Source organism: Amphibalanus amphitrite, unplaced genomic scaffold, assembly GCF_019059575.1.
Source record: "Amphibalanus amphitrite isolate SeventyFive unplaced genomic scaffold, NRLGWU_Aamphi_draft 000436F_arrow, whole genome shotgun sequence".
NCBI lineage: Eukaryota > Metazoa > Arthropoda > Thecostraca > Balanomorpha > Balanidae > Amphibalanus > Amphibalanus amphitrite.
The window spans coordinates 337,217-359,237 of NW_024881930.1; the positions used below are offsets into that span (position 1 = coordinate 337,217).

Consider the following 22,021-nt stretch of genomic DNA (forward strand, 5'->3'; position numbering starts at 1 on the left):
CTACAGTCTGGTCAGTCCACGCATCGGTTAATGCACTGCGATCGGTGTTTGCGAGCAACGGAGTAGAGACAACACCGCAAACCACCGTGCACAAAGGCACAGACAGAAACCGGTCCGTTATTTATTCTAACGATGCGGCGCATGCACCTTCATTTACATTAGATATGATGTGATATGTTCCCCATGCAGTCGTTTGGTGTGCTTGGGAATGGTGCATGAGATAATGGGATGTATGAAGGAGATATGTTTGAGGAAAAGAACGAGTTTTACCGGTTCGGTCTCGCGGTATCGCGAACCTCGAGCGCTGTCATGGAAAGAATGATGAATGAATCCGGTTACACTGCTCGTGACTACCTCGTGACTTCGTTATTTTCACTAATATGCAACAGCAGCAGCTTCTCAGTTTATTTTTGGTCACATTTTGGTGCATCGTATTCCGCAAATACCTACCGTCTGAAACAACTGTGAACTGTAAATCGTACCCACAAAATAACGAAATTACGCGAGCAGACCCAGCGGCCGCGGGCGGTTTATAGCTATGGCGGAGGGCTGTTAAGTGTGACGTCACGGTTCCAACAGCTGACTGCGCTAATGCTGTAGAGATAGGGGATTATCTAGAAAGGTGTATTGTGGCGATTCAAAAATTGTCCGACCCTGATTTGGAATTTCTTTGGAAACTTAGATGGATGAATAACATTTCTGAAATTGATTTGCTTCAAGTTTCATCGAAATTTGGCTGAAAAAGCCCAAAGAAATGTGAGGCTACTAAATTCACAATGGTGTTAGCATTTGTGGCGCATATGTGACATTTGGTGAAAACCACGTGAAAACAATAGTACGTTACGGACATTTGCACGTTTCTGGGCTGCAGGCTGTGTTTGACGTGTTTGGGCATGGTGTGAGCTATCATGGCCTTCGTTAGTGTTGCAGCCATAGGTGATTTTTTTCAAACTATGTCCAGTGTGATTGAGAAGGGTGAAAGAGCATTGGATGGTGGCAAAATCCGATCCATTGCCCTGCAGGATGGCAAATACATTGTGGCTTCTGTTGAGGCCAGCATGAAGAAAAGGACCTATGATGTTCAAGTGAGTATTTCTTCATGCTTGTGATAGGCATTTCAAGTACTTTATGAAATCTGCCTTCATGAAATCGTGGCATGAATGTGGGAACAAAATTGCAATTGCAATTGAGAATGAGGTGAATGTGGCAAAAGTATTGAGTGAACATGACCAAATAAAAGAAACATTTCATTATATATTTTCATTCGAGTCTACATAGGTACTCCATAGTTCTTTATATTATCCCCATGTGACAGGCATCTTGCATTATTTTACCTTAGCAAAAGCTGAATAGGAAAAATGAGATGCCACGGTAGCAGACGTAGCACGAGCTGCCATATGCCCCAGAATGCATTTTGCTAACCAAATCAAAACACCTAACCAAAGATACGTAACCTGACCTACAATCTACTTCCTACAACCTACAACCTTGAACCTACCACCTTCAACCTATGATATCTCACATGGCAGCTCGTGCTATGTCTGCCCTACCAGTACCGAGGCCACTTGGTATTGTTTGTGGAGGACCTGACCTCCTCCAGCCCGGAGTGTAGTTGATGTTAGCTTGGTTTTAAATTTAAGTGTATAGTACAATGATAGATCAATTGATCTACGTAGCAAGTGTGCGGCAGACTTGTGTGGCATCCTGTGCAACCATGGACATTTAGTGGAATTAAATGGATAGGAGGGTTTATAAGTTGAAATGGAAATGGCAATTTGGTTTAGGCGATGTATCTAATCTTCAGTCTCACTCAGGGTGGGAATTCTCTTTTTTTTTCTTGGTGTCTGAGTACAAATTTTCGGGGAAGTGAGTACAAAATTTCATGATGCAGTCACGGCATATCAAATATTAAAAGTGATGATTCAAAGTGATGTACCTAAGTATGATAAAAAAGGACAAATTCAGCACTGCAAACACTACTGACAACACTACTGAGAATTTGCCCATAAAAGACAAGTTGGTCAGCTGGATGAACATGATAGCGAAAACAAGGTATTTGATTAATAATAAAAATAGATATTCCTCAGTAGGCAGCAGTCAATCGTCCGCAAGTGAGCGAGCAGCGAGCACTCAGCAGGTGCCGAAGCCTCACGTGAATCAATTCAGAACAAGTTGCTCTTTGTTACACACACACACACAAAGAATACATTTCTGATCGTCGACGTTTCGCACGTAGCACTGCACCTACCGGCAATTACGTGCAGTGGTTGATTGATTTCACACGACCAATACGCCTTACGTGCCCGCGCCTCACACCAACACCACGCGCCTGCCTTTTGAAGAGCACTTTGCCTGTAGTTCCACCGCCTTCACTGAACAGCGGCCAATGCGCCATTGAGGAGCATGAGGGGTATGGGTTCTCTTTCACTGCGCGCTAGTAGCGCTCACTAACATAAAAAGCGCTTTCGGTTTCCATGGAAACTTGATAAACTTGTTTAGCTTTAATCACCGAACGCTTGACAGCCTTTGCCTCTCTTTCAGAAAAGAACATGGCATTGACTTCGGGCGACATCTATACTATTCCTCACGAGACTGCCGACCAGCGCCATCTAGCCAGGAAAACAAGAGAAGAGACTGAGAGCCACGAATGCGGACTTCTGACCAAGACGACCCTTTATAACATTTAATCCAGCTAATCAACGAACGCCGAGTTTTCGTAATACTCTATGGTTGATTTATGTAACTATGGCCGACATAAGATAGCTGCCGTCCAGTCGCGAGGCAGCGCTGCGCCAGTGCTCACGATCGCGTCGTACCCTGATGGATCCGTGTTTCAATCATTGCTTCTTTGCGTTGCTTCTGCTGGTATATATTGCGAATAATAATATATACTGAGACACGAACTCTTTTTTATCTTTATTAGCAAAAAAGGTCGCCATCGGGCAGCCAGCCACAGTGTACCTACTACAAAAACGGTCGCCGTCGGGCAGCTAAGCTCAATAAAAGCTGAAACAGACTCTTTCCGCAGTCAGGAAATCGCACGCGAGAGCCTATTCAAATGCATTAAAATCCTTCCCGCATCATTCGTATGCGGGAGGTGCGTACGATTGATGCGAGCGTGATTTAATGCATTTGAATAGGATCTCGCATGCGATTTCCTGACTGCGGAGAGTCTGTTTCAACCTTTACACCATAAAAAACAGCCACCGCCGGCTCACAAAGTCGCACAACACTACACAAACGGTCGTCACCGGGCGGTCAGCCATCAGCTGAACGAAAGGTCCCATCATAAATGCCACTGAGAATAAGAAGCCATGATGATGATGATGATGATGATGACGGCGATGGTTTGAGGTTTTTGGGCGTCCGGACTGCAGTGGTCATCGGCGCCCATAACACGACATTAGAAGATCACGTTATGATTATAAAAAAGAAAACGCAGGAGAAACTACTTAGATCCCAAATTAATACGCCTGAGCAGAAATATGTTTACCTACGCTCCTGGAGAAAATATGACGAACATCAACTACTCATCACAGCCTTCGCCTCATATGATTTGTACTTGTCATAAGGAACCAAGGACTAGCATGAAGACCATCTGTTCTAGAAGGTATCCCTGATAGTGATGTCAGTTACAGAAAATCTGAATACCGATACCAAACCAAATACCAACCAAAACCGTAGGAAAATACTGAGACCGAACCAACTAGGAAATATGATGGAAATACAACCTTTTAACCAAATTCACAGCCCCTTTCACATTAGCGAGGATCCATGATACAAACAAAAATACCAAACACATTTGGATTGAAATACCAAATACCAAGTCGGTATCGGTTGGTATCGTTATACCAAAAAATTGGTATCTGATTGACATCTCTAATCCCTGATATCAGCAGAATGGACCATATCTGGACTACATAAAGCTAGAGAAAGATTAAATAAACATAAAGCTAAACACTTGACACGTGGCTACAGGCCAGCACTGCGCTGGCCTACTCGCTGGTGAGGCACAGCCTCACCAGCTCGCGCCTGATGGCGCTGTATGCTGACGGCGTCAGGTGGACGCCGTCATCATCATACAACGCCGAGACCGGTGGAGCGGCGTTGGCGTCCGGCGGCGGCGGGCGTCCGGGAACCCACCCCGTGGCCCAGGCGACGTCCGGGACCGGCAAGATTAATTATTAATTTTAGGATAGCGTCTAGCAAAGCCATTCTTGCCAATTGCCATGCACTGTCATAAGATTAATGTCAATGTTAAAATTCTGAAATTATTGTTATTGGTAGCACTGGCGCCCTACCAAGCCTATAGTAAACGATGCCCATGGATCATGATGCCGATGTCCGTTCTGTGTTCACCATTACAGACAACAAACACAAAGACATGTCAGAATTAAAAATCATGCAAATCCTAGCCTTCTCAGGTCGCGAGGTTTACATGTAAGCACATTGCACACCAACCCGAACTGGATGAGATTGCAACTTTTCGATTTCATAAATCGTAGGTACCTATATCCTACATACTGCAAGGTAAGTTAGGTACTTACAACAATGAACAAATCACTCAGCAATGATCGTCGAGCGACGCCGGCAGCAAGACAAAGAACCCTCGCTGGCGGGGGTGTCCGTCCATCGGCGCCGGCTTGTTTGCGTCGCTTCCATGCTTCCATATCCTCGGGCTTTGGCCTCGGGCCGAGCCTCAGGCTCCCCACCCTCTGTCCTCTCCCTTTACTTGTACTCGCCTCGCTCTTTCCCTGGCGGTCGCGGGCTCATGCCCTGATACAAGCTAGATGCGGCTGCTAAATTAAGGACTTCATTTGGAGAGGCGCAAAAATATTTGAAGATCCCATCTCAGTATACGTTTTCTCATCAACCATGCATACAATGACATCAAAACGCCGTGTGCTAAATCTACAAAGAATTTGCTTTGAATTTCAGTAAAAAAAATAAAAAAAACTAATTTCGTTTTCAAAATTTTTTTGGAGTTTGAATAAGTTGTGACCGTGAAAAAATAGTTATTTTAAAACCGAAAATTTTGCTACAATTTCTTTTTCAAAGGGTATAAAATGCCAAAGATGATTAGTTAGGGCTTTGAAGATTTGATTTTTGACAATTTTGTTACATGTTACTGTCTAAACATTCATAATTTGTTGAATAAGATGAACTCTCAAAATTGCTCGGTTTTAGGCTCCGACCCCAAGAACGTCAATTTTGCCAACTAGGCGAAATCTCACCAAGGCATTTACGACGCAGATCTTAGGTATTTGTCTCGAAAGTTTTGTGGACGCGTGGTAATGGTAATTTTATAGTGTGTGGTAGGCTCCGTCTAATGCTAGTGATTGCAAGTTTTTACTTTTGGTAAGTTTTGATGGTTGCTAATGCTTATTCTTGTTTTAACCTACTAATTCAGTGGCTGGTACTACTGGTGATTTTATCTAACTTAGATATCGTCTGCCATTGCTCATTTGTGATTCAGATTGAGGTTCCTACCTACCAATTATAATTCATGGATTATTTGGCTGGTACCTACGCCATACTGAGTGATTACTTTTATGACCATTTAAAACCTCTTTATTCATGCAACGTAGCTTCCAGTTATGAATATATTTGTATTTGATTTCAATTAACATTTCACAAGTCAGAGTCACCAGTCACCACTCATTACAATGCATTCACACTTCAGCATCATACCGCTCAAAAAATGAAATATCAAGGAACGGTAAATCCTATTACTCTTCATATCGGTGCTAAGGCTTCTTTTCTTTGTTCTTTATATTAGGTATTACTGCTGTTTTCATTGGTGATGTCTTGTAGATTTCCTGAAAAGTGAGAACAAAATAATCATTATTTTCCAGTAATGAGTACTGAGTACAAAATTTCTCAGTGTCTGGAGACACCAATCAGCGGCAACTTTGCCAACCCTGGTCTCACTTCATTCAAGATCACTCAAAGAAATTTGCTTTCAAATTTCAGTTATTTTTGTTTACTTTTATTAAAGCATCCCCAGATATACAGCATATACTTTTAAAAAGCAATCCCTTTTTGCTAAAATCTAACATCAAGTCATTGTCCAAAACATTTATGTTTTGTAATATCAACTATGATTATAATGCATATTTGGAAGGTTCTATGAATATAAACAGCTGCAATCAATTGTGCTCATTTTGTGAACTTATTTTCATGATAAACATTTCACTTGAGTGAAACGTCCACTTTGATATTAATTGAATATGGTTTGAACTAATGTGTTAGAAAAATATCATGCAGGTATTTAATAAAAATCTGAATAAGGCTTGCTGATTACCTGCTGCAAAGGTGTAAATTGTTGTTATTCTGTGTTTCAGGTCACTGTCGAGAACAAGAAGCCAGTGGATGGAAGCTGCACATGCCCAAATGGTCAGCATCGGTGCTCCCACATGGCTGCCATCCTTCTGTATGCACAGAAGAACTGGTCGCAGACTGATCGGCAGTGTCAATGGAACCGAGGATCCAGCAACGCGACAATGTTGAAAGCAAAGGAGATGTTCCCCCAGGAAGACAGTTCTTTGCTGGTGAGCTCTGTCAAAGAGGACCAACTGGCATGGCTGTATGACCAGGTGAGGGAGCAGCCATGTGGGCTGGCATGGCTGTTGGCTCCAGAGTCTCAGCCTTCCCCAGAAGAGAAGGTACCAAACATCGACAGCATCCTAACTAGTGCTGAGTTTCATGCATCAGCTGACAAGTCCCACTTCCTTTTAGCAATGCTGTCTCTTTCAAAGGAAGAGATTGCAGAGGTGCAGAGGGTGACCAGTGGTCAGGTCAAAAACCCCAAGTGGTTTGTTGCTAGAAAGGGAAGGCTGACATCGAGCAACTTCGGCCTCGTCTTGAAGGCAATTGCCAGAGGAAGATACCCAAAGTCACTATTCAAAAGGCTCCTTGGTGGCTATGACCCATCCGGCAGTGCAGCTGTAAAATGGGGACGAACCCACGAAGCAGCTGCAAAGCGAGCGTATGAAAATCGCACTGGAAAAAAGGTGGAAGAGAATGGGATTTTTCTCTCTGAAGATGGTATGCTTGGGGCCTCTCCAGATGGTGTAGTGGGGGATACACTCCTAGAGGTGAAGTGTCCGTGGACACACAGGTGTCGAACGATCCAGGAAGCCGTGCAAGCAGATGGAAAGTTTTTCTTGGACGAAAACCTGAATCTTAAAGAAGATCACGATTACTTCCACCAGGTACAGGGCCAGATGTGGTTAAGTGGCTTCACCAAGTGTGACTTTGTTGTCTGGACGACTCGTGACTTACACATCGTTACCATCGCCAGAAGCGATTCATGGACTGTAAACCTAGAACTCCTAAAACAGTTCTATAGGGTCCACATGGTGCCGAGCATCATCGGGTCCGCTTAACCCGCAGGGCTCATGCCTGCTGGGCGATATGAGATTTGCCACTGTGATGTAATGTGTACAGGTGCGCGCCAGGCTGGTTGTCGTGTTTCACTTTCAAACGTCAAACTGTGTGTAATGTACAGGTGCGTAAGTAAATGTGTGTCACTGTACAGGTGCGCGCCAGGCTGGTTGTCGTGTTTCACTTTCAAACGTCAAACTGTGTGTAAATAATGCAAATAATAAACATACATGTTTGTGGACAGTTTTATTGACAAGTAAATGTCGCGTACCACAGCGCACAGCTGAAACAATTTCCAGATTATCATACTTCCATGACAGCTATAACTCAAGAAGTGTTTCATCAGACAGTGAAGACATATCAAACAGTTCGCAAACCAGTTTAGGACAAAATGCACAGTTTCCCGCGATAGTACTCCGGGCGTTGGTGAGAAAAACACAGACAATGCTATTGACTTACTTCAATTGATAACTACGCAAACGTTGCATCTAACAGGGTGATACCACTAATAACGCGCAGTTTGCTACCCGGCTTAAGAGGACATGTTGCTAAGTTTCTCGTGGCTTATGATAGGGCTCTGGGCGGTGGTGAGGAAGGCACAGACACGAACTATATTGTCTATCATATTCCTATACTGGTGGGGTATGCCATCTAAAATGGTGTAATACTTCAGCCGCTGAATCGCGCGCTCAACGTGCACGCGGGCTTCGGCAACTTCCCTGTTGTGCATCACCTCTTGCTTGGTGAACTGAGGCTGAAATAGATACGCAGGTGTGTTGACGGTGACGCCATCAGGTACAATGTCCTTGATAGGAAAACCTTTGTCAGCCAGGATGAGGTCGCCTGTGGTTAGCTGCTCCAACAGGCCGCTAGTCTCCACGATGTGCTTGTCAGAGGCATTGCCGCCGTAAACGTCACTGACAAAGTTCACAGTGCCATTGGGTGCCACCCCAACCATGACCTTGAAGGTGTTGGCAGCTTTGTAAGCACTGTAGGTGCTTGAGCGGCCCTCACAGCTATCAGGTCGCTGAATCCTAATTTCTGTGCAATCAAGTGTCGTCCTGCAGTGCCTGAACTTCCTGAACGATGCTGGCATAGATTGAGAATTCTTTTCTCTACTAGGCATACCCTTCCCAAAAATAGGCTTGAACAGAGCCTCAGCGAAGATGGACACAAATGTCCTGAAGACATTTGTAACGGTGGCTACACTCTTGTTAAATCTCACGCTTAGATCTGTGTGCCCAAAGTTGTGTCGCAGTTTCATCAACACCAGGAGAATTTGGTCCTCTAATGTCATCGTTGTGACCTTGAAGGCGTGGTATGTAAAATCACACATGCTCACATATGTGACTAGAGTTTCAAACATTGCTCTGCTCAAACTAGTATAGTAAGTTACTAGCTGTTCGCTATGGCTAATCTGGTTGTAGCAGAACCTCTGCTGCTGATAAGCTGCTGCAGTTTCAAGTCGTTTGATATGCTGTTTGAGAAGCTCGTTCTCGGCAGACAACATGGCCTCACTATGCACAGGTGGTCCAAGGACAGCATCTTCCATTTCCACAGCTGCATCTTGTCTTCTGTTTCCAGGAGAAGAGTGATGGGGTCTGGTATCATCAGGCAAGTTGATCCGCTTCCCTTCATTCCATGGAAACCTCACTGGACCTGCTTTTTTGCCATTAGGGAAGTGCCACGAACAGATCCTTGTGTGTTCGGTAGGGGTGAAGTTCTCCCTCCTGCAACAGAAAAAAGGGATTACATGATGATTTAGATTAGGCATGCATGATTAGGATGACGCAAGTTACAAGCCCTTCAAGTAGAAAATATCCACAAAAACAGGTTCATGCGATTGTTTCTGAAATGAAGCTTGCCAGTTTATTAATAATTTTCAATTTGAATGTTACAAAATGTAAATGTTTCAATGTTCATATCCAAAACATACAACAGACTTGGTAAATATATTTGTGCTATGACTACTGTTACTGCTATTTATGGAGTACCTACGCACCATGCACAAGTGATTGACGATCAAGGCTCTGAGTTAACCTTGTGAATCATTCCGTAATGATGCCAAAAATAAATATTTATCATTATCTGATATTATATACTCTATAGCTTTTATAGAAATAGTTAACAATAATTTGATGTTTTTATTAAAAGGTAAGATGCCATATTTCCCTTGCACGATTTATGGAAAAGATTTATGATGGGATTTATGAAAGCTTGACATGTAAAATATGCTGATTCTCAAAATTCTTACTAACCTTATCGCACGAATGTAGCGTTGACGGATCAGTTTGTTGCTGGGAAACCTGTAGAACGCATATTTGTTTTTGTCCCCTGACCGGTTCGTACAGCCTGGGACACAGCAATTCACCATCTCGATGTTCAAAGCTTAAAACAAGCGTGCGTCTTGTGATAGCTGACCTGAGGTCTGAGAAACACAGTAGGTATATCTAATTAATAACCCACTCCAATTCACTACCTATTCACAGCTAGTACACTCACCTACTAAGTGATGTTCGCCCCCCGACGGCCCAGCGTTTGACTGGAGCGGTAGACTGTGCCGCCTCACACCCAGGTTCAGCGGTACAGTATATCCCTCTGGCCTCACGCTCGGCACAGACGCGTTGGGCTGGGTCAGGGACGCGCCGCGCTGCGCTGGCCGCCTTACCACTCATTACGGAGCGAGCGAAGCGAGCGAAGTCTTACGTAGAATAACGGACATTTCTGAGTATGAGCGGCCGGCCGGCCGTGGTCACGCTTTTGCGATGCTTATATCTCAGCAACCACTTGACGGATTTACATGCGATAATTTTTGTAGGGTAGTTTCATTCCTTTTACCAAGTATTGGACTATTTCCGATGCATGTGGGTGACCCCTTATGCACGTAGCACGTGCAAAACGAAGAGGTGTCAGTTTTGTAACAATTGCAATATCTCGGTAACTACTGGGCCGATTGCGCTGAAACTTGGCTCAGAGAGTGAGTCAATGCTCGGTTCTTCGATATTTCTTATGGGACTGAGCTTAGTGGATGTAGGTAGGCACCCACTAGGCAATGCATTTGCATGTGCCACGGTTGGTGTGCTGCTGCACGTGCGCACGTGCAGGGGTCGATTCCAGATCTCGAGAACGGCTGGACCGATTGCGCTCAAATTTGGTACGCGGTTAGGGACCGGTTAGCAGGGTGCCGTGCAAAAGTCAGTTGGGGCCCATTTTGCACGTCCGCACGTGCAGAGTGCCGCTTCCAGATCTCGAGAACGGCTGGGCCGATTGTGCTCAAATTTGGCACATCGCTAGAGACCGGTTAGTAGGGTGCTGTGCACAAGTCAGTTGGAGATACCCCTCACGATTTCGCACGTGCAAGGCCCACCCTCTCGCTCGCTCCGTTAGTCGCCCCAAAAGGCGTTATGCTGGTTTTATTTTTATAGGTGGAATGCGTTGGCGGTTGAACCAGCACGGCTCGTCGGAAAATCATTTCATCCACCAAAGAAACGAAATATACCGTTCGGTTCGAAAGCTGACGGTGAGCTGATTCCAAAACAGTATTTTATATAGAAATCGTTGGATGGCCTTTTAAAGAAATTGCGTTTTTGTAAAATCGTAAAAATCTTTTATTTTATTCAACGAGCTATCCAGGACAATCTTTAAATCATAGTCATGTGTTTTTTTCGATTACCAGTGAAAGCTGAATGCCAAAAGAACAATATGTAGCGAAAAGTATTCTGAAATATTAAGATGTGTCTCTCACAGCCGGCAACAAGGCGCAATCACACAACTCAGTGTCACAACGGATCAAAGTAAGCCACACAAAGGCGTCAAATGACCCTTATCGACGCGCAGACCCGGCGCTCTCAGCTGTCTGACGGACCACAGAAGAGACGTTCGGCTGTCGCCATACTAAACAGACGTCATTTTTGTTAGTGTAACAATTCAAGTCGGTACTTAAGCTTTTCAGGATACCTGAGAGGAAGATTCATTGCTCTGTCATTTTCACATCATGTATGAATTTGCATTTGTTTTTGTCTACTTTGCTCAACTCAGCTAGGCATTATGCCCATACAAGAAGAGTTGGCCGCCCTGAGCTGTCAGAGGCTGTATCGGCTTCAACTGGTCAGAAGTGGGGGTAGCGCCCGGCGGGGCGGGGTAACCTTCGACCGGTCGCAGGGCCAAACAGTTGTCACTGGTACAACCTCTGACAGTGAAACCCCGCTAACTTTCCCCGCGCGGGCATTGAGCGTAGCGGGACGGAGCAAAACCTGTATAAGGAAATGTAAGTTAACCCTCGCACCGACGGGGGGGCGGATATCCGCCCCCCCCCCTGAGGTTTTTCGCGAATAGCGGGAAAACCGCGGCGCGTAGCGCCGCGAAATTTAGTATGACTATAACCTCATCAATTTTACACATGGTGTGCAAGTTTGAACCTCCTACCTTTTAAGGTCAGGTCACCAGGTCACTTTGAATGACCCAACCTTAAGTCACTTTTTTGCAACTTTGTCACCGTGCCAGAGCTACAGTAGATGTCGGAGGCCTTTGAAAGTCGCAGGATATTATTAGGTCATTAGTAGCTACAATTTGTATATCTCGGAATTTTGATATCGGTGACCTAAGGTCAGGTCAATTTCGCGACCTCCCCATTATAAGTCAATGGGGGAAAAATCAACTCCCTGTTTTACCACTAAAACGGGTCGGAATGGCCCCATATACCATACATGACTTCATATACGATCAACCTTCACTACCTTGAGGTCTGTTTTGCTTTTGGGCTGCTGCGAGGTCATGTGACGTCATCAAAGGTCACCAAAGGTTTTTGGCCAATAACTCCGTACAGGAACAAGATACAGCCGCGTGGATGGTCTCATTGTGTTCAGCTCGTCAAGACGCATCGAATGATATACATGATAACCTCGAGGTCACGTGACCTGAGGTCAACCTTTGACCTTGACCTTTCGAGGTCAACATATATATCATTCGATGCGGATTGACGAGAGGATCACGATGATGCCCTTATTTTGTTCCTATCTTGACTAATTCGAAAGTTATTTGAGAAAAACTCTTTCCATATCTAGCGCCGCCATTTTGACTTTTTCGACCCCTGTGACGTCATCTTTGACCTGACCTGAAAATGACCTTAGTAAAAATTGTAGATCTTGGCCGTGCGTATCCGATGCCGTTTACCGCTTGTCGCTATCTTGCTTCGTTCTCGAGTTCTCGAGACCGCCCCCCCCGTCGGTGCGAAGTTGGCGCAGACCCCCGTCGGTGCGCGGGTTAAAGCATGTTGTAGGTCAATCTAGCAGAAGAATAAACTTTCTTCACCGGTATCCTGAAAAACTTTGATAGTGATATGGATCGTTAAACAAACAAATATGACACTTGTTTAGTAGGACGAGACTCGAACGTATTCCGTGGCCGGTCAGGCGGACCTAGCGCACAGTGATGCAAATGGGGTTGACGAGTGGCTATAAATACCAAAAAGTCAAGTTTACCAAACCGAGTAAATCACTATATGGCTAACCAAATAAATGTCGCATCTGAATCACATAGTTTTCATATTTTTGTCAAAACCGGCCTCGTGTATGATTGTCAGAAGTCGTGATATTTTCTATGTCGTAAAATGACTGTCAGATACTTGCAAGTTCAAACGCCGCTAGCGTGCGTTCATTTAACCCTAGAACACCTAGGGGGGGGGGGGTTGTATCAACCCCCCCTGAGGTTTTTTTCAAAGTGCACGCTAAACGGCTTGTCGTAGCGGGCTGAAATTTTCAATACCCTCTGGGGCAACCTTTGCGCATCTTTTGCCGAAAAAAAATTGATCGGGTCATGTCAGGTCACGGAGTTATGACGTCATAAGAGGTACAGCCTCCGGCCGGATTTTCACAAACTGAGTGCCAACGCCCGAGGTTTCCTGCCGGTGGTACGGACATCGGTTGATGGATCGTGATGAAACTTCCCATGCATGTTGGGGCAAGTATTGGCTATCATATGGTATAAGAAATTTGACCGGGTCAGGTCAGGTCACGGAGCTATGACGTCACAAGAGGAACAGCGTCCGGTACTATTTTTGAAAAGCGCCCGAACCACTATTTTGCTAATTCTTGTCACCTCAATGGGAATATGCAGCAATATTAGCTTCTATAGGGAGCAAATGGACCTCCCAAATCCAAAAATACAATCAGATTTCAAAAATTTAAATTTTGATTTTTCGAATTTCTGCCGCCGACTGTGACCTTGCCGACTTCCGGCGCTCCCAACGCGCCATTTTTAGAGCTAGGGAAACGAAATACATACCAAACGATAGAGAATTGATCAAGGAACACGATAGTGAAGGTTTCAAGTCGATATCTCCCACCGTTTTGCCGCAATTGCCGCCGAAAGTTGAAAAAAGTCTATTTTTCCGAAAATTTGACCTTTGACCGGTCAAAAGTAGGTCAAATGTTGACCTAGGACCAAAAAATATACCATCAATCGCGAGATCTCGTTGAGAGCAATCCGTTGGTTTTTCCGCTAAGCTCTACGACCTTCCGTTTCGAAACGCCAGGGGGGGTCGTAACAACCCCCCCCCCCCTGGTCGTTCGTGTTATGAGAAATGGCCTGGTCGTGCGAGGGTTAATACAAACTGCAAAAATTATGCATTACAATGATTCCTAAAGCCTGCTGCTTCTCATGCGGGGTCACAAAAAGCCGCATCTGTTTTGGTTTGGCGGTCATCGAATCATTTGTCATCATGTTGCAATCGCAGTTTTTTACTAAAAAATATTTGCTTTCGTTTCACCTACAGCAGTCTACTACACAGTGTGTGCCCGTTAGTGCACCATACCATAGCATTCCCTAACCATTTCTGAGTCACACCGTGAAAGAATTAAGGCGTTAGCACAGGGCAGACCGACGCTATTGAAGTTTTTGTCCGTTGCGGTCGGGTGTCGCAGTCGGGGCGGATTGCTTTCACCGCGGATTGCAATTTCGACAGACGTTTAACTTTGACCTGCTATAAGTGGGTCAAATATTGACCTTAACTCAAAAGTAATATGCTCACTCGCGAGATCTTGTCAAGAGCAATCCGTTGGATTTCGTCGCGAGGCGCTAGGACACTTCGTTTAGGAACAGCAGAGGGATGCACCGACGAAACCCCGCTGTGGCCGACCACCGCGCCGCGGCACCCGACCGCAACGGACGAAAACTTTAGTAGCGCCGGTCAGCCCTGTGCTAGCGCCTTCATTCTTTCACAGTACGGCTCAGAAATGATTAGGGAATGCTATGGTATGGTGCACTGACGGGCTCACACTGTGTAAACTGCTGTAGGTGAAACGAAAGCAAATATTTTTAAATAAAAAACTGCGATTGCAATATGATGACAAATAGTTAGATCGACGCCAAACCAAAAGAGATACGGCTTTTTGTGACCCTGCATTAACCCTCGCCCGCACATGGGGGGGTGGTTGCCACCTCCCCCCCCCCCCCAGGTAGTCTTTCTGCTCTGCACTCAACATTTTTAGAGCTAGAAGGCTGATTTTTCGTATAGCTGCTCCTCTATCCTTTCTTGATGTCCACTGAAAATTTCAAGTTTCTGTAGTTTTTGGTTTCGGAGATATGACCTTGTTTTTCAGGTCATGTCATGGCCCAAATGGCCAATTCTCAACATCTGGCGTTGGCTATGGGCCTTGTGAGCTTTTGACACCTTGATTTCGGCCTTTTTTGCCAGTCTTACCTCCCACCTATCATGGAACATGTTGATCGACGATGTACAGATGTCAAGGTCAAGGTCAAGGTCAACCTAGGTCATCTAAGATAATTGCGTTTTAGGCTAGCGGAATTTACTTTTTGTAAAGTTTTTTGACTGCATTTTTGGTAAAAGCTTCTCAGATCATGATTTCATGTAATATGGACACACAAACAATCGGTGCACACATCAGTATACGCACAGACACACACAGACATACAAACACATATAATTGACCTTGACCTAACTTGACCTGAAATGACCTCAGCAGCAAAAACCTGGTCGGGTAGTGTGACAAAGAGGTTCTAGCTGGCTTGGCACCAGAAAACGGCATCGTCATCGGTATATGACAAGCAGCGCACTTGATATCCAACGGTGACCCAAAACAGCAACATTTTTTAGTTTGACCTGACCTGGAAGGTCAATGAGTGACCTGAGAAGGTAAAACTGGGTATCATTGGATTCGTCTCTTCCCAAAGAATCTTTTTGGTCTTTACCGCTAAGCTCTATCTCCAACAGGAACGAAATGGCGCGGGGGGGTGGCAACCACCCCCCCCCCCCATGTGCGTTCTAGGATGGGAAAATGGCATGTGCGGGCGAGGGTTAAAAGCAGAAGACTTTGTGGATCATTGCCATACATATTTTTTGCCATTTGTATGAAATGAACGCACGTTAGCGGCGTTTGAAGTTGCGAGTCGGAGTATCTGACAGTCATTTTACGACATAGAAAATGTCACGACTTCTGACAATCATACACGAGGCCGGTTTTGACAAAAATATGAAAATCATGTTTTTTCAGACACTCCAAACATTTGCCTGACTGGCCATTTTACGATTTATTCGATAAGGTAAACTTGAAATTTGGGCCTTTTCGGTATTTATGGCCACTCGTGAGTCGTGAACCCCATTTGCATCATTGTGTAGCGGTGGGTCGGCGAGTCGATAATGGTCATTTCACGCCGTCTGTGTGGATGACTTTGATCCATCGTGACGCTCAGTTGAGTGATTGCGCCCTGTTGCCGGCTGTGAGAAGCGCATATAAATATTTGAGGATATTTTATTGCTACATATTGTTTCTTTGGCATTCAGCTTTCACTGGAAAACGAAACAAACATGCATATGCTTTTAAGAATGTCCTGGACAGCTGGTTGTATAAAGAATTATAAAGTTTTTACAAAAACACAATTTTTGAAAAAGGCCATCAAACGATTTCGATAAAAACACATTTATGGCATCGGCCCACCGTCAGCTTTCGAATGGTATATGTCGTTTCTTTTGTGAATGATTTGACTTTCCGACAAACCGTGCCAGAGCGATGCCATGCCGTTCATCTCATCCGGATAGCCGATAGGCTACAAAACTGCCGGTGCAGCTTCAAAACACGGCATCCTTCTGCCTTGCCCTCAGAATCTCTGAACATCTGAACCACTCTCATACTTATTCGAAATTTCCTTCCTAATTTTCCTTCTCCCTTTCTTATAGTATGCCTAATACGAGGCTCATTATAACTATGTTATTACTATGTTTATTGTAACTATGTTATGAAGAATATGGAATACCTTGACGGCTAGATTGGGCTGTGGTCCATGTCGGCACTTTGCAGCCCATTCATGGCAATATTTTACATTAATATTATCAGAATATTATCTCTATATTCTCAAAAACCCTCCGTGGTGGTCCGTTAGCGAACCCTACCTGTGGCCTTGACACAATGGTCGAAATATCTGGCCGTTGACATTGGTCTAGAGAGAGAGAGTGAGAGAAACGGTCACGAACAGCTCCTTGGTTCTGTCAGATGCTGGGATTCGCTGACCACCGGCGCCACGCAACCACTGCACTCAGCTGTTTTCTCCGAAGCGCCAGTGAACGACCTCGCGACCTTCGTTCTCCCCTGCCCGTAGCCAAGCTGCGGCTGAACAAATCCGTCAGCGCTTGAAAGAACTGCGCGGCAATGGAAAACAACCCCTATCCCGCTAAAAAAAGAGTGAGAAAAGCAACAAACCCAAAGTCTGCTCTCACTTCTGTGTTGGCCCGTCTCTTGTGTCCTGATTATTTATTTAATTGCTTATAAAACGCATCAATCATACACCATCACCAGACCCACCACCACCAGCAGCCACTCGCCCACAAACAAGTGCAGCTTTGTAGGATAACTATATAAACTTTATAGGTAATATAGACGATAAAAACTTTATTTATATTGTCCGCGTGTAAACTTCGGCCCTCGGGACCCTACTGGTGGTTCAAGTCCCTAACTACAGGCACGTGGTTATTCCCCGGGGCTCCGTATCTCACTCACTACAGGGCCCTGTTTCACGGCGGAGCGCTGCAGTGCGCTGCGCGCGTCGGTGCGTTGGGTTTCCATGGCAATATCAACAAACTTCCCTCTGACGCTACGCTATGACGTCATCGCAAAACGCTAGCACCGCAACGCCAGCACCATCCGCACGCTAGCAGTATTCGCACTCAAACCTCTGTTCAATTGATACTAGGTTCTTCAAGGTCTCTGTTCGAAACGCGATTTACCATAAGCTAACGGATCGCACGCAACGTTATTTGAGTGACCTCAGGGGTATGCCTCAGCTCCCAGCGCGCTGCAGCGCGCGCAGCGTCGGGCGGTGAAACAGGGCCCTGGATTCTGTGTGGGTTCCCTCACTTCGAACCGGTCACATGACTTACCTCGCCCGAGGCTTGGTCAAGTGACCCAAGCGCAGACTGGGCGCTGCGGTGCCATGGGGTCGCGACCTATCGACACTGCAGCCGGCCGGGCCAGGCCAGGTCAGCCCGCGGATCCGTGGCGCTGTGGTGTGGCGTCGGGCTGGTCTTTGAATTGTCGTGTGTTCGGATCGCGCGGGAGTCGTTGCTTTTCTACAGAAAGGAGATCTGTGCTATTGTAACTTGACAGCTGATTGGTTAATAGCTTCGTGTTTATCGTTGCGTGCCTTACCTGTTTAGTGTTTATGCGTTGCATTTATTTTAATTATCAAGAATAGAAAACCACACCTATTGCAGCGACTTGCATGCCTACTTAGATCCCAGATATTTACAACTGCATAGACATGTCATTTCCTAAATGTTACGTAAATGGTGTCAAAGGTGCCGCCAACATCTCTGCTCGTTGCACCAATGCAATAACAAGGACAATTTTCATTTAAGCCTGCATTTGTAAACTGTAGGCCAAGGCCCTACCTGTCACACATAATTTGGCACCCCTGACCCCACGGCCGTTAGTTATATCCTTGGCTCCCGGATCTGGCTCCGCCTGTGTTTACAGTGTGGAGTCCTTCACCACCAGTCGGTCGGTCACGTGACTGACCTAGCCCGAGCCCCGGCTGTCTGACCACAGTGCGGGCCTCGTGCCGACTGATCGTTTCGCCCACAATTGATACACCTCCGCAGCTTCCGACAAAGCTATCTTACTTTCAAATTGGAAGTCTGTGCCTTGGTCTGTGCGTATTCCGTGGCGTAGCAGCAGGGTGCTGGACTATGGATTGGAGGGTTGTGTGTTCGGGCCACGCTGGGGTGATTGCTTTTGTTAGGAACTTGCTTTTCCTAGCGCGGCATTAAATTAATTCTTGTCCTCCTCGGGACGAAGTCATCATGCTCATCACGTTTCCCTTTCCAGACGGCGGTCACCCCACCACGCGACCGGTGCAGGTGACGGAAACTCCTCATTCGATTACACCATTTCCGGGGTGACCGTTTGAGCGGCAGGACGGGCTGTCCTATCGGGACGTTCCCATCCCACTATCGGTACGATCTCTGCCGCTGCGGCACACCCTCGTAGGCCCGCGCAGCCCAGCGTTTTACGCCCGTGGAGGTGCATCGAAGTCAGCGAAACGATCAGTCAGCGCGCGGCCCGCATTTCTGTCACCCGGCCAAGCCTCGGGCTAGGTCAGTCACGTGACCGACCGACCGGTGGTAAATGACTTAACCCTAGAACGCCTAGGGGGGGGGGGTTGTATCACCCCCCCCCCCCCCGAGGTTTTTTCGAAGTGCACGCTAAACGGCTTGTCGTAGCGGGCTGAGATTTTCAATGCCCTCTGGGGCAACCTTTGCGCATCTTTTGCCGAAAAAAAATTGATCGGGTCATGTCAGGTCACGGAGTTATGACGTCATAAGAGGTACAGCCTCCGGCCGACAGTTACCAAACGTGTGCGCCGAATCCCTAGGTTTTCTGCCGGTGATACCCACATTGTTTGATGGATCATGATGAAACTTCCCATGCATGTTGGGGCAAGCATTGGCTATCGTGTGGTGCAAGAAAATTGACCGGGTCAGGTCAGGTCACGGAGCTATGACGTCACAAGAGGAACAGCGTCCGGTACTTTTTTTTGAAAAGCGCCCGAACCACTATTTTGCTAATTCTTGTCACCTCAATGGGAATATGCAGCAATATTAGCTTCTATAGGGAGCAAATGGACCTCCCAAATCCAAAAATACAATCAGATTTCAAAAATTTAAATTTTGATTTTTCGAATTTCTGCCGCCGACTGTGACCTTGCCGACATCCGGCGCTCCCAACGCGCCATTTTTAGAGCTAGGGAAACGAAATACATACCAAACGATAGAGAATTGATCAAGGAACACGATAGTGAAGGTTTCAAGTCGATATCTCCCACCGTTTTGCCGCAATCGCCGCGGAAAGTTGAAAAAGTTTGATTTTTTTCGGAAAATTTGACCTTTGACCGGTCATAAGTAGGTCAAATGTTGACCTAGGACCAAAAAATATACCACCAATCGCGAGATCTCGTTGAGAGCAATCCGTTGGTTTTTTTCCGCTAAGCTCTACGACCTTCCGTTTCGAAACGCCAGGGGGGTCGTAACAACCCCCCCCCCCCCCCTGGTCGTTCGTGTTATGAGAAATGGCCTGGTCGTGCGAGGGTTAACACTGTAAACACAAGGCGGAGCCAGGTCTGGGGCCCACGACCTATAACTAACGGCTGTGGGATGACAGCGTAGGTATCAATTACAGTTTGCAATTGCAGGTCAGTGTAAATGGTGGAACGTGCGGAGGTGTTGGCGGCATGCCTTGACACCACTCAACATCCTTGATGACATCTCTCTGCAGACATAAGTAACTGGGCTTTATCTAATGAAGTCGCTGCAATATGCTTCCTTTCTATACACACTAGTAGATAATTTCAAGCAATGCTACGCGTTAACAGGTAAGGCATGCAACGACATACAGGAAACTATGAGTTCATACAGGCAGCTAGGAGTTCAATGGCACGGATCTCCTTTCTGTAGAAAAGTTACGACGTCCGCAGGATCCGAACGCACCGCCTCTCAATTACAAGCCCACCTTCTAACCACAGCGCCACGGACCTGCGGTGGTTTTCGAGTGTTATTGCAGTGAAACTGTTGTTCTGATAGGTGGCGACCCCATGGCACCGCGGCGCCCAGTCTGCGCTTTGGTCACTTGGCGAGCCTCGGGCGAGGTCAGTCATGTGACCAGTTCGAGGTGAGGACCTCGTAGCTTGTCTACGAGGCAGGGGAGAACGTGGGTCGCGAGGTTGTTCACTGGCGCTTCGGAGAAAACAGTCGAGTAGTTGCGTGGCGCCGGTGGTCGGTGAATCCCGAGCAATTGACAGGTGGGCCTCTCAGCCAATGTTACCATGGTGGGGGGTGAGGGAGGGGGCCACACAAGTATTTGACCACGCATGGTTATCTCGGAAGGTAAGAAAGCAAACAAGAAAAAGACGCAGTAAAAAGCAATCTATAGCCCACTGTTGGATTTTTCATGGGTTATTATTACATCAGATTATCGCTAAGGTCACTGCAGGTCACCAGCATTAAAATTATCATGAATTCTGGTTCCCCATTTTGACAGCTTCTCACAAGCGGCGCATAAGTCAAGTCTGGAACTATTAGAGCTACAGCGCCGTAGAAGAGCGCATTGAATAGCTCTTTAAGTTTTTTTTGTGTGTGTATTTTCTTAGATTGGACCTAGAGTAAATGTTTTATACTCCAGAGGGCAAAAACTTTCAAAATTTGACGTTTTGCGGATAGTTTTTTGTAAAATAACCTATGGCGTCATGCTTTTATTACGTTAATTTAACCGGAATCGCGTTTCTTTCGTGAAGACGCGTCAAATGAACCATACATTGAAATTTAATTTACAAAAATGATCTCAGGTCAAGCTCATAGAAAAGGTCATGTTGTGCCTATCAGTCGATTCCTATCATTGAGCTGAACGCATCGGTGTTTTTCAGCGTTCTATCATGTTTTATCTAAAGTCATTGTCAAACACTGTTAACCCTCGCCGGCACAGGCCATTTTGCGTCCTTCGACGGCACAAGGGGAGGGGGGGGGTACAACCCCCGTCGCGTTTCGCCCTGATCAAGCTAGAGCTTTATGGAAAAAACGAACGTGTTGCCCGTCACGAGAGGAAACCGATTATATCTCATATAATAATAATGCGAGGATTATATCCCTCGCATGTGTGCGGCGTTTGCCAGCTTCTTAGCGATGGCACCCGGATACAGGTGAATATGGCACACCGAATCACAAAATTCCACGCTTGGGTGACCTAACGTGTAGGGGGGGGGGTCGGTTGGACCCCCTTGCCGTTTGGCCCCTGATCGAGCTAGAGGATCGCGGAAAAAACGAGCGTGTTGCCCGTGACGAGAGAAAGCCAATGATGCCCAATTTTAGGGTTCTAGGTCATTGGTTGAGTGTCGCTGCTATGTTTTTTTGGGGGGGATGCTGATCACGAATATCGTGTTACTTTTGATCACAGATGATGTCTTTAAGCATTTAGACCAGGTCAGGTCAGGTCAGGTCAGGTCAACCAGTAGGGGTCGTGACGGATATTAGTAGTGCCTGTCAACTGCCTCTGACAACTTCGTAACATGTTACGAAGGCACCAAAACTACTTCGTAAATGTTCAAATGCTTTCTAAATTCGAATTCATCTCCAAAA

The 22,021-nt window shown here is 46.0% G+C and overlaps 2 protein-coding genes across 8 annotated transcripts in view; one reads left to right on the top strand and one right to left on the bottom strand.

Annotated features, from left to right (window-relative positions):
- LOC122391403 (zinc finger CW-type PWWP domain protein 1-like) overlaps positions 1 to 22,021 on the bottom strand; it is a 49,897-nt gene that overhangs the window by 2,153 nt on the left and 25,723 nt on the right. The gene's annotated exons all lie outside the window — the stretch shown is intronic.
- Positions 462 to 7,625, top strand: LOC122391404. 4 transcript variants are annotated; one of them, XR_006258341.1, is made up of 3 exons: positions 604 to 1,085; positions 6,345 to 7,439; positions 7,523 to 7,625. XR_006258341.1 is itself a non-coding variant. In XM_043385261.1 (2 exons), the coding sequence occupies exons 1-2, from the start codon at positions 909 to 911 to the stop codon at positions 7,386 to 7,388; spliced, it is 1,221 nt and encodes a 406-aa protein (XP_043241196.1). In that variant the 5' UTR covers positions 607 to 908; the 3' UTR covers positions 7,389 to 7,625. The 4 variants fall into 4 exon arrangements, 2 of the variants coding, with proteins under 2 accessions (XP_043241196.1, XP_043241197.1); XR_006258342.1 differs by lacking the exons at positions 6,345 to 7,439; positions 7,523 to 7,625 and adding an exon at positions 2,542 to 2,903 and having other exon boundaries at positions 462 to 1,085; XM_043385261.1 differs by having other exon boundaries at positions 607 to 1,085; positions 6,345 to 7,625.